The sequence below is a fragment of the Acomys minous genome, assembly GCF_964271855.1.
Source record: "Acomys minous genome assembly, chromosome: 6".
Taxonomy (NCBI): domain Eukaryota; kingdom Metazoa; phylum Chordata; class Mammalia; order Rodentia; family Muridae; genus Acomys; species Acomys minous.
In genome coordinates this window covers 38171007-38186389 of record NC_140487.1, presented here as the reverse complement: position 1 = coordinate 38186389, position 15383 = coordinate 38171007, and the positions used below count along the sequence as shown (strand labels likewise).

Genomic DNA, 15383 nt, shown 5'->3' with positions numbered 1-15383 from the left:
TGTCGCTCCGTGTGGTGAAGCTACTGAAAACAGGAATGTGGGCTGCCTGAGGAGCTGGATTTGGACACACCTGCTTTCCATGCTCAGCGGTGTTCCACGCTGTAGAGCAGCCTTGAGACTTGTGTTACACTGCACTGTCCTGTGTGACTCTGCTACGTAGATTAACCTCACCGAGTGTATATGCCCTGGTCATTTGGGCTTTTTAGCCACCGCCTCAATATTGATTGACCTTCCTTGGGTACTGAGGAAAGCCAGGCTTCATCATCTTTGACTAGGTCCCTAGAACTAGACTTTTGGGGATTGGGAGATATGTCTTCCATGATTGCTCGGATTTCATGTATGATGAAAAACATGTGCCATAGTGCATGTTTGGAGGTCTGAGAACAACTTTGTAGAGTCAGTTCTCTCCTTCCATCTTTACATGAGTACCAGGACCAAACTCAGGTCATCAGGCTTGCATTGTTGAGTGGCAAGCACATCTACTCTCTAGCCTGTGGACCTGATTTTCACTAACTGTCCTATTCAAAGATCTTTTTCCCCTGCTAACATTGTGGACCTGTGTCCTTATTAAACTGAGAGGTCAGATCTCCAGTGTCAAAGCAATACTTAGCTCTGTCCTAACAGACTTAGTTACCTCAGTTCCTTCACTCAGGAACCATTCCCATAGTTTCTTTATGGAATTCTGTGTATAGCATGGTAATTCTGTAGACAGCCAAGAATGGCCACCAAACAGTAATAGGGAGGAAGGGGCTGTGGGTGAGGGTGAGTGGGGATGTTTTGAGTCCTAACTTGCTTTTTGCATTTTTAGTAATACTATCTTCTTTTTGTTAGGGTTTGAAAGTGTGTGTGTGTGTGTGTGTGTGTGTGTGTGTGTGTGTGTATGTGTGTGTATGTGTGTGTGTGTGTTGGGGGGTGTTTCTAAGTGGTTTGCATAAGTGAGTGAAATAGTCCAGGCCTCTGATGCAGGTCATCACAGCACTTTATACATTCTAATACAACATGTGAAAAAGAAGACATATCAGAGGTGCCAGAGCTTGAGTGATGGGCGCCACCCACATGACAGGGTGCCACTGCAGGCCTGGTAAAGAACTGGCAGTCAGTGGTGCAGTTCCTGGATGTGTAGGAGATGCACAGGGGTCTACTCTGCGGGCTGCCCAAGGAGGCCACTGCATAGGCAGCTGTAGATACTCTGGGCATTTTCAGTACACAATAGTGGACTTGTTCACAGTGCAAATGCACCCAACCTGGTGCTTTGAAGACATTTCCAGGCTTCAGGCTATCTACTGTTAACATTCCTGCTGGGTCAGGGCTTCCTAGCCTTGGGTAATGACACTTCTATACTACAGCTGACAGATAAACATTTATATTTATATTTTTATGTGCATTGCTGTTTTGCCTGCATGTGTGTGTGTGTGGATGAGAGAGAGAGAGAGAGAGAGAGAGAGAGAGAGAGAGAGAGAGAGAGAGAGAGAGAGGAAGGAAGAGAGAGAGAGCGCTCTTGGAATTACAGACAGTTGAGAGCTGCCATGTGCGTGCTAGGAGTTGAACCTTGGTCCTCTGGCAGAGCAGACAGTACTCTTAGCCACTGAGCCATCTCTCCAGCCCCATTTAAATATTTTTTAACTTAAGGTTTTATAAGAAATTGTTCTTGAAGTCATATATTTTACAACAGATGTGTAGAGATGAATAGTGTTTATTTTGGGTTGCCACTAGCCCCTTGTGGCTGTGTATTTAAATTTAGACAAATTAACATTACTATGTTCTTTAGTGATAGTAGCTGTGTATGGGTGCCTGTTAGCCCCATATAACCAGGGGCTGCCATAATGGACAGCACACTTGAAAAAGGCATCGGTACCATCAGAGAAAACTATATTAGCATTGATCTAAGGACTCAGATTTCCTTTCGTTTAAATGGTAAAATGTAGTAGCACAAAACCCTCAAATGGTATGCATCATACAGGGTTCTCTAAGTAAGCTTACAAACTGCAACAGCACCCAAGCTGGAGTGAGAGTGGCTCTCAGGTGGTGGGAACACAAATACTCAGTGTGGTTTTGCACCCAAGAAGCCCAAAGCTGATCTGTACAGACTTAACCCATTCACATCTACCTAACTTGCTTAGACTATATCATCAGATCCTCCGTGAGGCTTGCTTCGGGGAGAAAGGGGCTTTGTTATTTCCATAGGGTTTTGAGAGGTAGATTGCCTGCCTCACTGGGGCCAGGGAAAAGCCTTGTCTGGATCAAATCCAGAGCAGTGCACAGCTGGAGCTTTTGTGATGGTGTGCTTCTTCTCTGCAGGAGAGCTGCGGCACATCACCAAGCTGAAGCCCTGGAGCCTCTTTGATGTACTTGTGGAAAAGTATGGCTGGCCCCAAGAAGACGCTGCACAGTTTACAGATTTCCTGATCCCAATGCTAGAGATGGTTCCAGAAAAACGAGCCTCGGCTGGCGAATGCCTTCGACATCCTTGGTTGAATTCTTAGCAGATTCTACAAATATAGCATTCTGAGCTAGCAAATGTTTCCCAGTGCATTGGACCTACACAGTGGCTCTCAATCTTTAACAGGATCACAAGTGAGCTGGCTTCACCCTCAGACCTTTGTTTTGCTTTGAGGTACTGTTGTTTGACACTTTGCTTCCTGTGCACCGTGATCCTGGCGAAGGGTAGTCTTTGTCTTCAGCTAAGTAGTTTACTGGCCATTTTCTTCTGGAAACAATAACATGTCTCTAAGCATTGTTTCTTGTGTTGTGTGACATTCAAATGTCAATTTTTTGAACAAAAAATACTTTCCCTTTTGTGTTTTGGCAGGTTTTGTAACTATTTATGAAGACATATTTTAGCTGAGTATTATATAATTTACAATCTTAAGAAATTATCAGTTGGAACCAAGAAAGAGCAAGCAAATGTACAATTTTATCTTCTGGCAAAGGGAAATCATTCCTGTATTATAGTGTATGTAACTATTAATTTGCATAAATAGGGGATGAGGATTCACATTCAGAAAAGCTACTCAGTCCTGAGTGCTTTTTAGCCTACATTGCATGTTGCAGATTCCCACTGCTTCAAGAAGTTGCACAAACTTTTCATTCCATAACAGTCCAAGTGGTTCTGGATGGCACCTAGCCATGGCCTTTGTGGTACTTTAAAGGAAAAACAAAAAACAAACAAAAAACAAAAAAACAAAAAAAACAAGTTGCTTCTCATTCAAAAATTGACACAATAATCTATCTAGAAGTTCCATTTGTATTTTACATATTTTTTAAACTACTTTTAAAGAATAAGTCATTTCCCCTTAAAATGTGATGGCCCAGTACCATGTAGTGTTGCCTCTTAACCAGCACTGTAAGTTAAAGACATAGATTAAATTGGACAAGAGAAATATTCAGTGTGTGGAATGAAAAAAAATATTTTTGGAAAAGCATGATCGTGTTTGTCTAAACACAAGGTGTGGCTTACCCAGTTTGCAGCGCAGTGGACAGAGCACTCCTCACAGCTTAAAGGTAACCGTGATCATGTTCGTTCCATAGGCAGCTTCACTCGCTACAGCAGTTTCACTCGCCTTTTGTCTCTCCATGAATGAGAAAATTATTTTCCCTTTCCAGACCTCATACAGTTTTAGTTTATGCATTTCCTTTAAATTAACTGTAGAATCCAGGATACAAACCATTAGTAGGCAATACAGCTTTAGAGTGTAACATAGAGAGGCAGATTCAGCCTCTTTTAGGAGTCAGTGGATTGAATGTCTTTTTTTAAAAAAAGTTTTTATTCATTAAGGTGCCTCGTTTTTCTTGACTTTGTCCATTAACATTTATCCATATGCCTTTGCAATAATTAGATTGTGAAAAGCTAACAAGTGTTGTAACAATAATCCTTTGTTTGGGGTGCTTGCACTTGTCTTAAAAATTAAAGTGTTTTGGGGTTTTTTTCCAGACATTGCCTTGGTTATTGTCCTGTATTTGAAGACAGAATCAACATACATTTGCGCTCAGTAGAGTAAGGGAGGTGCACAAGGAGTCATAGCATACATTAAAGCTTACGGCGAGGCTTACATGCTATTTTATGAATGAGCGTCAGTATAGCTTCACTGCGTGGAGTGTGGGTGATCTCTCTCTCTTTTTGCAAGTTAGTGTTGCAGCGTAAGTGCAGTGGTGTTCTCCCTCCCATCCCACCGCCTGTCTTTTCACTCCGAGCAGACAAGCCCCGTACTCCTCCTAGAGGTTAGCATTTCTATATCACACGCTAGTGTGAGGTGGGAGACGCTACTCATTTGTGAGCTGTGCATGCTGCGTTTTTCTAATGAGGCTGTGGGTTTCCATGTAGATCATGTAACAGATGGTGGGTATACAGTGCTTTTAGTCATGACTTCCACTCAGACATTTGTATAAGAACCACAAAGTGTATTTATGTCTTCCCTGTCTGAAGGAATTTTTACCATTTGAGTGAAATTTGTCTAGTTTAGCACATGCTGGGAAAGAAAGCTATAGAATATCAATTTTAAGGTGGTGTTCCTATTCATACCCTAACTAGTCTGTAATAGACAAGGAATTCTAGAACATTGGGTACCATATGGTTATATCAACATTCTTGGGAGCATGATGATAGGAATAAATGTAAAGGCTGGGTGTGGTGGTGCACTGCTTTAATCCCAACACTTGGAAGCCAGAGGTAGATAGATCTTTTTAAGTTCGAGGCCAGCCTTGTCTATATAAGTTTTCCAGGCCAGCCAAGGCTACATGTAGAGATCCTGTATCAAAAACCTAAAAGGAAGGAAAGAAGGAAAACAAAGAAGGAAAGAAAGAAAATAATATGAGCTGAAAGGTGAGCCACTGGTTCTTTTCAACATTATCACCAACTCATTCTTTTTAGTTCAAAGACCCTATGGCTCTTCATGGGAAATTAGAAGCAGTGGGTCACAGATTCTGAAGTGGTAATCTGGAAATTAGCAGATGGAACTGTCCAGAGGAAATGTGGGTATCATTGGAGATGTGGCCATCAAAAATCATATTTAGTTACTATCCTTCAGTCTACACTGGAGCTTTCATTATATAGTACCTATGTAACGGGCTACTTTGAAAGCGTGTGGATTTAAAGAGGCTGACTGACTAGAGGGTAGTGAGTTTAAGGAGTGAGTATGGAATTTCCATACCAGTTAGCCTTGGTCTATATCTGAAATTGTTGAGGGACATCACGAACCTATTCATTTTTCAGACTGTAGCTTCTTAGTAAACATCCTAGGGAGAACACTGACAAGTCGAAGATGACAAAGTTGACCGATGGTTCTTCAAAATTTTGACTATGATTAGGATTAAAGCCCGCATTCTCACATGCTATCAGAGCTGGTTTTCAGATGGAACCTAAATGATGAAACGTGATTTTAAAATTTTACTGTTTTTCTGATGCACAAAATTTATATACTATGCCCAAATTATGTCCTGTATTTGGAAGTTGATAAATAGGGTCACCGCTATGATTTTGTACTACTGAGAGACAGCAAAAGCTGGTGACTGAAAACAATCACAGCTGATCTCTTTCCTTTCAGTAATAAACATACTCACTGAGTCTCTTCATTTGTCAGGGTAATGCCTTTTCCCCTGGTTTTGTTTAAAAGAGATCTATTTTCTACAACTGGAAACCCCAAAGCCAGTCATTAAGCATATTACAGTTCTATGTCAGTTTTGACTGTTTGTGTGTATAAAATACACACATTCTAAAGTGTGCAAATTAAATCTTCCTGTGCTTTAGGTAAATTGCAGTGTGCAACTGTTCTGTGTGCAATGCATGAATAATCTGGATCAATTTTGTATGTCTAAGAGTTTCAGTCACACAGTGGCTATGTAACTTCCTGTGACTCACACCTAAAAAAAAGGCAGTGCTTGAAAGGACTGTGGGAACCAGCCGCTGTGCATCTGAGGCAACAGCCACTAAAGAAAATGGACGGTTCTTTCCTTACAAATTATATTTGAAAGTCATAACTTTTGTAAAATCAAGCAGACCTCAATCTCAGAAGTTGTACAGAACAATTTAGTAAAACTGACATAATTGTGATTTATTAACATGAATTAAAATGCCCAACCAGTGCTTCAATGTGACAGCATATTTGAAATAAAAAGGAAAGGTCATGTACTGTACTACTTTCACAGAGATCACACGTTTGCAAAAGACTCGCCATATGTACAATGCTATATACCAAATGAAAAGGGCTGGAAGCAATTATATACGCAAAAGAAATGCAGTATTTACAGTCTTGTCAGGAGACACTAGAAATTATCTATACATTAAATTACATTTTGCTTGCAAAAAACTGATAAAACAAAATGAGCCATGTCCACACCAAATTATAAAAACCTGTATTGCATTTTCAGACCTAAGATGCACCCACAGAACTGCTGACCATAAAAAGAAACTCCTCAGTGCTTTCCGTAGCTGTATACTTAATGTATATGTATAAAATAATACAGAAAATATTCACTAAATGAATTTAACTGCAACAATAAAATTTAAAGGTCATGTAGCATCAGATCAGAAAGGTCAGAAACAGCTGGAATGTTCACTTACAAAATAAAGATACCTACGACTGGCTTAAGAGCATATTTCATAAGGAATTTTAAAAAGCAAAAAATGGGGAAAATACAATGAAAGAGCACTGGTGTTTTTTGTTTTTGTGGTTTTTTTTTTTTGTTGTTTTATACAAAGGTTCATGTACAAGCTTTAAAAAGTACCTTAATAGGTACATATGAAATATACAGTTTATCTTACAGAACATTTTAAAAAATGTTATTGGAGTCCATTTTAATGCCACCCTGAACCGTGGTAATTGTTCTGAAATGTTGGTGGCACCTGTGCTCTGTGAATTGGAATCTGTCCAGGCACTGGAGATGCCTGTTGAGGTCCTTGTACCCCATGTGGTAGGGCCACAGAGCCAGGGTGAGGATGAGGACAGAACCCTGAAGCAGAAGGTGTTGGAATACTGTTTGGTCCTTGGGGCTGGAGGTGAGGACCTGCAACTGGTAATGGACAGTGTGGCCCTGTTCCAGAAGGCTGGTGTTGGGGTCCCGGTCCCAAAGTGGTATGATGTGTGGCTTGTGAGGGATACGGTGGTACAGCTGGATGAGCACTTGCAGGAAAAAGGGGAGGTCCTTGATGAGGTGGGTGATGTAAGGCTTGACCTGATGTTGAATGATGCCCAGAGACCAGAACACTGGCTGGAGGAGGAGGAGGGGGTGGGGGTGGGGGTGCAGAGTTTACCACATGCTGGTGTTGTGCTTGTAGACTTTGCAGTCCTGTGGAAGGAAGGGGCGGTGGATGATGATGTGGGGCAGGACCAGGGGGTGGAGGAGGGGGTGGTAAATGATGTCCAGCAGTTTGAGAATGAATGTGTGACCCAGGGGTGACAGCATGAACTGGCCCTACTACATGTGCTACAGAGTGCTGCTGATGCGAGTTTGGCTGTTGTACAAGGTGAGGTCCTGGAGCAGGCGGTGGTGGAGGCGGGGGTGGGACCACAGCAGCAGCAGCAGCAGCAGCAGCAGCAGCAGCAGCAGCAGCAGCAGCAGCAGCAGCAGCAGTTTGATGGTGAATGGCAGGGTTCTGAGATGGCAGAAAATGCCCTGGAGTAACGTGGTGTCCAGGAACTGATTGCTGGCTCGTGGTGCCAGGAAGTGCTTGATTTGGTCCAGATGTAAACACAGGCTGCTGGGAAAGACTACCTTTCAGCTGATTATAACTCTGAAAGTTTGCAGAGGGCTGCTGGTTTTGATAGTATGATGAGGAAGGCGGGGGAGGGGGAGGAGGGGGTGGTGCTGTGCTGCTGAGACTTTGTTGGTTAAATTGACTGTATGTTGCTGAAGATTGTCCTGAGGGTGTCTGGGTAAATAATGCTCCTGGAGTTGCCTGCTGAGTATTGGCTTGAAGGTTCTGTGCTGCTGGATAAAAATTTCTCTGAGTCTCTCGCTGAGGAGTTCCAACTTGAGGTGACTGTGAATGGTGAGGCCTGAAGGGAGATCCTAACTGCTGGGAAGGAGGCTTTGGTGAGAGGTAACCATGCTGCACAGGTGTGTGAGGCGTGGAGGACTTGGGCGGGTTTTCTATGTGAGGTGATGGAGGACAGTGCAACTTTGTTGGTGCAGAAGGCAGCTTTTGTGGCAGTTGCTCACTTGCGTTGCGAACATGGGCCTGAGGAGGATGGTTCTTTGAAAGTGCTGGGGTGTTGTTTGACAGCTGCATTTGCTGCAGCTCTGGTTTTAGGTGAAGGTTGTTCTCGGATTCTGATGATGCAGTGACTGTTGCCTCCCAGTGGGATTCTGGTTTTGTGAGCATTTTCCCATGTGATGGGGCAGGATTTATCGGCCCTGGTGAACTAGGCTATGAAGGAAAAGAAAAAAAGAAAAAGAAAAAATATATAATATGAAAACACATTTTAAGCACCTTGAAGTTTACTCTTACGGATACTTAGTGTTATTTATTAAGAGGTCAGGAAGGTAGCATAAGCATGGCGAGTATAGATGTTGAAAGGTGAGGTTTTCTCAGTACACTGGATAAGTTCTTAATCCTCTCCCATTTGGTAAAGAAACCCAAAGAAGCTAATGGTCTTTAATTTGCCTTTTCTTCAAACAGCTGTCCTTCAGCCTTATTGTAAAAGGGCTTTGACAACCTTAAAACTTAGCAAATTTTTGTTTCATAATTCTAATTTCTTTAACCAAATAAAATTAAACTGCTTTAGATAAATAAAACTTGCTCATTAAACCATTTAGACGGTTAATGCTTTTTTCACCTTATAAGGGTGACCCCAGTATAAGACTACTTAAATGCCTATGATCTTTTCACTCAGAAGTCAGAGCCACTCAATTATACGTTGGTGTAAATGCCCACTGGGGGCCCAGGGTGGAGAGCAATCCTTTAGAATGAATGCCACTGAGCGCCTGTGTATGGAGTGCTGATTGGCTGCTTATAAAGGACTTTCCCGTGAAGAGAAGAGTAAAACCTGAGTGGAAAACATCAGGGTACTCAGAAAGCTGCAAGGCTGAGCCAGAGTTATCTGTCACAGCTAAGCATAAGAATGAGTGAGTAGGGGCTGGAGAGACAGCTCAGCAGTTAGGAGCACTGGCTGCTCTTCCGAAAGACCAGAGTTCAATTCCCAGCCCCACCTGGCAGCTCACACCTGCCTGTAACTCCAGTTCCCAGGGATCCAACACCCTCACACAGATGTCTATGTAGGCAAAATACCAATATGCACATAAAATAAAAATAAACATTGAAAAGGGTAGGGTCTAGAAATCACAAACTAATAACTTGATATAGCAGGAAAAAAGTCTGGTGTTACCATCAGCTTTTGTGAGAGGCCAAAGTTCAAAGGTCAGCGCTATTACCTTGCTCATTTTGGAGGGGCTCTGAGAAGTGTCAGGGGATGGACATTCACTGGTAGTTGTGGGTTCTGTATTTTCAGGATCCGGGTCTGTAAAGCAGAAGAAACCCACAGTAAATGTAAGGCCTGCCTCTTGTAGGCACACGCAGTGCTTGTTGAATACAGTTCTTGTTTATGACTATAAAGTGCTTGAAAATAACAGCCATGATAGGTCATCTGCTTACTGACCTGCCGTAAGTTCACTCAAAGAAGGGACTAGGCTCTTAGCGTGCACCTGGGGAATGTGATTTGAATGAGATGAAGGTGAAGACTGAACATGACTCGGTGAACATGAGACACATGGTGACTCTCCCCCTGGAGATGAAGCAGAGCAGGCCCAGAGAGAACGTTAGTGCTCACGGGAACAGAGCACAGACAGCCAGTACCAGCGGAGAGACGAGACAGGTACTCACCACTGTCTTTATCTTTGCGGTGGTCGCTGAGCAGTAAGGCTCTCTGGTAACTCCTTTCTCTCACTTGTTCCACTGAAGTGGAGGCAGTCCTTTAAAAGAAAACATACCCTCAGGTCAGAGAGGCTGCCAACATCTAGATTACTCTTTCTGTCTCTTGAGCGAAGTGTCCTTCAGATTTTGCTTTGACAACAGCTTGTCTCATTTATCCATGCTCCAGACTGAGATTTTGATTACTGTTGACTCAGTGCAATCAGACTAACATTTGTCTTGGGCAATTTCTTGGTGAAAAGGAGGGTAAACTGGTATTCTGTGTTAACGTTTTTAAGGTCACATCAGGTTGCCAAAGGGAGCAACAAACCCCCAACAAATGCTTCTATCACAATCCTAAGTTTGCAGCAGGAAGGTAAGAAGAGCACAGTGGTCTTTTGCATCTTTGCTGAGATCCATCTTAAATGCAGCTGGTAAGGGATGTAAAGAAACTGTATAGGACGCTGACTGGGGTGACAGGTTCAGCAGGAAGGGATATAGACATGGCTAATATTAGACCTTTCCAGCAACCGTCTTCGCAGGCTGACTATCATCCACTCTTGATTTACCCTCCCCAAACACCGCAAGAGTCCTCCTATAAAGAGTATCTGTTTGCACAGTGGCGTACTGTGGAAGGGCCTTACCATTGAACTTCTGGGTCTGTCTTCTCGTTGGAACTGGTGTCTCTAACAGGACAGTGACTGCTGTCTTCTGCAGAAGAGGGGTTGTAGGTAGCAGCTGGCGGTGGTAAAGGCAAGCTGGCCTGGTTTTCTACCTGCTCCCCGTTTTCATTACCATGGACACACCCATCGCCACTGTTGCTTGGGTTCCCACTTGGATGAGGTGATACGCTAATCAAAGCAAAGTTTTCTGTCTTAGAACCACTTTTCCTAGCTTCACGTTGTCTCTTACGGTATTCTAACAGAGAGACCTTAAACAAGAAAGAAAAAGTAAATCTTTTATTCTTGTTTATATAACAGAATCAATTTATTATTCGTTAAAAAGAATACTGCAGCATTTATATTAGGAAAATTATATAAAATAATTAAAATTTCCATAAATAATTAAGTTATTAAATGACTACTATATGCCAGGCATTGTATTTAGAAGATTTATATGCATTATCTCATTGAATCCTCACAACAACCCTAAGAAATAGGTATTTTATCATCCCCATTTTACAGATGAGGAAATTGAGGAACTCACTCACTCCAGGTCACACAGCTGGTGAGTGTTGGAGCCGGGATTCGAACCTAGGTCTTATTTGAAAGCCCGTGCTCTTTCCACTATACTACATTGCTTCCCACAAAGTTGCCAACTGGACTCTGTTATAAAAATTAAAAGCACATATCACTAAAATGCTTTGACTTACATAGCAGTTAATCCTATAACAAGTAAGTGCTGCTTCTCCTATTCTTGCAAAGTAAGGCATTCTAACTGTCTTAAGACTAGCAGCTTCTGCATTAAGACAGAATCTAAGCGAACAGTATCATGCTTTCCAAACACTCTGAAGTATATGAGATGAGGAAGAGGCATTTCCTCTCTCCAAGGCTGCCTGCTCAGTGTAAAATAAGAGAGATAAGAACAAGTATTATCTACCTATTCTTTTAAGGGAGATGTTTATTTTTAAAAGTTACTTGCTTCATGAAAAAAACATCTTGAGGCTTTTATCTCAAACTGCATTTCTTATTAGAAGATTTTATATTACTATAATATATACTTTCTTAAGAACATCAAATTATTTACAAAAAGCTTAAAATGTATATATGAAAGCCTTAACTTACATAACTAAGTTACAAATGCCTCACATAACACATGCTGTAACTACCAATAACCCTTAAGAACACAGTGCAAAACCCACTATTAAAAGACTATAAATTGTTAAATTATAACCTTTTTCTTTTGTGGTGGATTCTGGGGTGTGCAACTCCCGTCGATCAAATTGTCGTTAACAGTCCGTCCAAAACCAGAGACCAGGCCATCTTCGGAAGCACAGAAGACAGCTGTTTCCATAAACATGCCTCTAGCATCATCCTGTATCAGGCACTTGGACTCACTCATTCGGAAGCCTCCTCCAATCTCCAACTGATGTGAGGGCGTTAAGTCCCTCAAGTTGGAGTTTACTGCGAAGTTAACCCCTGTCCTGTCAGGGCTCTTTACCCAGGAAGAATACATTGTGCCTCGCCCAGAGTGGCTCGAATCCAGTTGGCTGTTGGGCTCAGTCCGGTCTTGGGCTGGTGTTTCCATGGTTTTCTGTAAGGCAGCTGGCTCGACTGCATCGAGTCCCAGTTGAAGGTCTGACACAGATTCTTTTTCCCCTGGGCACGGCCTATTGACTTCAGTCCTACTCCTAGGGCTGGTATAACCAATAGTCTTTATTTCTTGCAGGCCTAGCTCAGTTAAGTTGGAATTTCTAAAAGGCCCCAAGGTTAACATGGTTGAAGGTCGGTCGTATCCCTGTTGGTGGTGGTAGGGAAGGAGTCACACAAACAATGCCATTTAAGGACAGTTTACTATCTAGCATTAATTTAAGTAAAATAATACCAGAGAAAGTCAGCAAAGAGTGGTTTTTGATAGTTCCTTACCTCTTGATTGTAAGTGCTTCTCTTTATTTCTGGAGAACTTTCTGGGGAAGAAATATTCTACATAAAAGTAATAAACAAAGTTAGAAATTAAAATACAACCGCCTTTAGTTTGTATACATGAGGAGTTGAAAATACTGATGATGCATAGATTTTAGATTTAAATCTTGAAGACACTTGCTTTAGGTCAGTATGATATACGTATTACAAAAAAAAAATGGCTCTTGTGGCACAAATACAAATGTTTAAATTTATATATTTCTAGGTTCTTAATTTTCTCTCATTATTTTTCACCACAGTAGTTAACAGGGCTAGGAGAGGGCTTACCAATTAAAGAAACACCCATTGCCAGGGATGGACAGCTTCCCACCCTACCCCCCCCCCCCCCCCCCCCCCCCGTTGAAATTCCTCACCTCAAAGTGCATGGTGTTTCCTGGTGTGCCAGGAGTCACTGGGGTCACTGGTGAATATATGGGTTTATAACCATTTCTGTACGTTTCATCATCTGACTTGGTCCGTGGAGGAGTGGCAAATGCTGTGTCCGTAGGGGTGATGTCCGTGTGAGTTGGTGTAGCATATGGTGAAGGAGTGGGGGTGGAGCTTTCTGAGTAAGCAGACTCTAACAGTTGGTAAAGTCTTCGTTTTTTTAGTGGTGTTGTTAAATCTGTTGGTGAAATGATAATCTATAAGGAATCATACTGTTGGTAGTTTCGGTGCTATCAGTAACAGTAATTAGGATGGCTTTCCTCTCCCAGCTACAGTAGCTGTTTTTAAGCACATGTTAGTTCCATGAGCTCTTCTCCCCTGAGGCCCCAGCAGGCTTATGACTAGCACTGATGCTGCCGTAGCTGATGTCTAGGAACCCTTCTGAATTCAGTGGAAAGCACCTAGCCCCACAAGAACGCCAACACTACCACTATTTCCACTGAGCTTTACATGTCTTTATGCGAGAGGTCTGCTGAACAGAAAGAGAAAGCCTGAGGCAGCGGGCTTCTCTTGTAGAGTGCACAGCAGTGTAGACTGCCTATTGCAGAGCTGCAACTGTCCTGCCACAGGTCCTCACGCTAAACTACCCAACAGAGACACTACCTGGAAGGGAACAGCTGTCGCTTAACAGTAGTGGACTTTTATTTTCACCATTAACTGTAGGGCTTCTGGATCTTTCCTGACAAGGTGAATGATATCTATGTAAAATTGTTGAATTTTCTTCTTCCAGAGCTTGTTTCAACCATCGCTGAATAAAAGAAAAATAAATGAATAAGGACCAGTTTGCAGCTATTGATACAGCCTACAAATGCAAAGCTGATCACAAAAGCGCTTCATTGTGAGGAGCTGTAGTAAGGACCGAGAGCTGCATTTGGCTTCTCCTAGATTTTTATATCCAAAGAAAAGTTTACCTTTTTGCATGAGCCAGAAATGTTTTCAGTAGTTTCTTTTCTTCTCTTTTTTTCCGAAAGGAATGGTGATGTAAATCTAATATAATGCTTAGGAGTGGAGTATACATGGGGGCTGTAAGTGAGACCTGGCAAAGAATTGAGCTGTGTAGCTAACACCTCTGGATCTGTAGTTATGCGCAGAGGCCTTTCTGAAAGGCTGTCTGAAGGTTTTCCTGTCTTCTCATTCTTCTCACTTAACCATTCATTGACCAAGTGCTAGAGAACAGAAACATTTGGATCACTATATAGTAATTGCACAGATTCCACTACAGAATATTCTAATATCAAAGTACATCGTCTAAGACGATAAGTTAGCTAATTTAGGTTATTCATGGGGCTGGAGAGATGGCTCAGCGGTTAAGAGCATGTACTGCTCTTGAAGAGAGGACCCAAGTTCGGTTCACAGCACCCATGTCAAGTGGCTCACAACCGCCTCTAACTCCAGCTCCAGGGGGATCTGATGGTCTGGCCTACATGGGTACTTGCACTCATGTGCATATACCCACAAACGCACGCACACACACACACACACACACACACACACACACACACACACACACGCACGCATAATTAATAATAAATCTTTAACAAAAATATTCATGTTATGTGGTGAAAAAGAAACCCCACTAATCAGTATATTCATTTTTATTTACTATTATTCTAAGAAGTATTACTTTATAGGGGCAAAATACATGGATATATGTAGAAAAGTTGTATTACAAAAAGACACTAATTTTTGGCAGGTTATGGTGGTACACTGCCTATAATCCTAGGCTGAGTCAGGAGGACTGACACAAGTTTGTGGCCAGCCTGGGCTACATAGTAAGTACCTGGCCAGCCAGCATTATATAGCAAGACTGTTTCAAAGGAAAAAAAGAAAAGGCACTTTTTGTTTGGTTGGGTTTTTTTTTTTGTTTGTTTGTTTGGCTGTTTGGTTTTGATAGAGTAAAATCTAGGAGATACCAACAAGTACCATAAACAATGTAGGTCTATTGCTTTATATTCTACATGAGCCGGTTTGGTTGGTTAGGAAAGTCTGATTTTCTTAAGCAGTACTTTTCTAGCCAACGTGCCCACCACAGTTGCCTAGAAATGAGGTCAGAGCAGAGCAAAATATGTCCACATTGATATCCTAGAGTCTTTAGAAGTTTGAAATCCCTCTTAAAGAAATGTTACCATCCACCATGTATGTAATTCAGCCTTCTGTTGTTGTTGTTCTTTTAAATGCTTAGGGCTGGACCCAGGCCTTGCACATGCTAGGCAAGTGCTGTTCTACTGAGCCACACCCCGCCCTCACAGTCTAGTCTCTCCTGGCCACCTGAATATGCCTGGTCCTATGAGTAATGACCCCTCCCTCACCTTTAAAAAATACTAGGTACTTAGGAACATTATGTTTTGCTGTTGGAGTTTTTCATTTCATAGCTTAAATGTGAATTCTAGAATAAGTACTGCATGTGTGCATACGTGTGCCCATATACATACAGACATATCTTAATTTCAAAGCATTTTTGCATCCTCCTTCCT

The 15383-nt window shown here is 42.1% G+C and overlaps 2 protein-coding genes across 15 annotated transcripts in view; one reads left to right on the top strand and one right to left on the bottom strand.

Annotated features, from left to right (window-relative positions):
- Window positions 1–3932, top strand: part of SRPK2 (SRSF protein kinase 2) — a gene marked incomplete at its 5' end in the record, with an annotated part of 194658 nt that extends 190726 nt beyond the window's left edge. For all 10 annotated transcript variants that reach the window (XM_084788062.1, XM_084788067.1, XM_084788068.1 and 7 more), the window contains one exon: window positions 2299–3932. In XM_084788062.1, the coding sequence (XP_084644188.1) occupies window positions 2299–2483 (185 nt within the window). In that variant the 3' untranslated portion in view covers window positions 2484–3932. The remainder of the gene's footprint in view (window positions 1–2298) is intronic.
- Window positions 3933–5939: 2007 nt separating this feature from the next.
- The window catches only part of KMT2E (lysine methyltransferase 2E (inactive)), a 72454-nt gene continuing 63010 nt past the window's right edge, over window positions 5940–15383 (bottom strand). For 3 of the 5 annotated variants that reach the window (XM_084788054.1, XM_084788056.1, XM_084788055.1), the window contains 10 exons: window positions 13821–14075; window positions 13513–13657; window positions 12837–13087; window positions 12427–12483; window positions 11735–12298; window positions 10486–10772; window positions 9815–9903; window positions 9591–9716; window positions 9367–9452; window positions 5940–8362 (listed from right to left, as the gene is read on the bottom strand). In XM_084788054.1, coding sequence (XP_084644180.1) covers window positions 6791–8362; window positions 9367–9452; window positions 9591–9716; window positions 9815–9903; window positions 10486–10772; window positions 11735–12298; window positions 12427–12483; window positions 12837–13087; window positions 13513–13657; window positions 13821–14075 — 3432 coding nt within the window. In that variant the 3' untranslated portion in view covers window positions 5940–6790. The remainder of the gene's footprint in view (window positions 8363–9366; window positions 9453–9590; window positions 9717–9814; window positions 9904–10485; window positions 10773–11734; window positions 12299–12426; window positions 12484–12836; window positions 13088–13512; window positions 13658–13820; window positions 14076–15383) is intronic. The other 2 variants (XM_084788057.1, XM_084788058.1) reach the window with 2 other exon arrangements.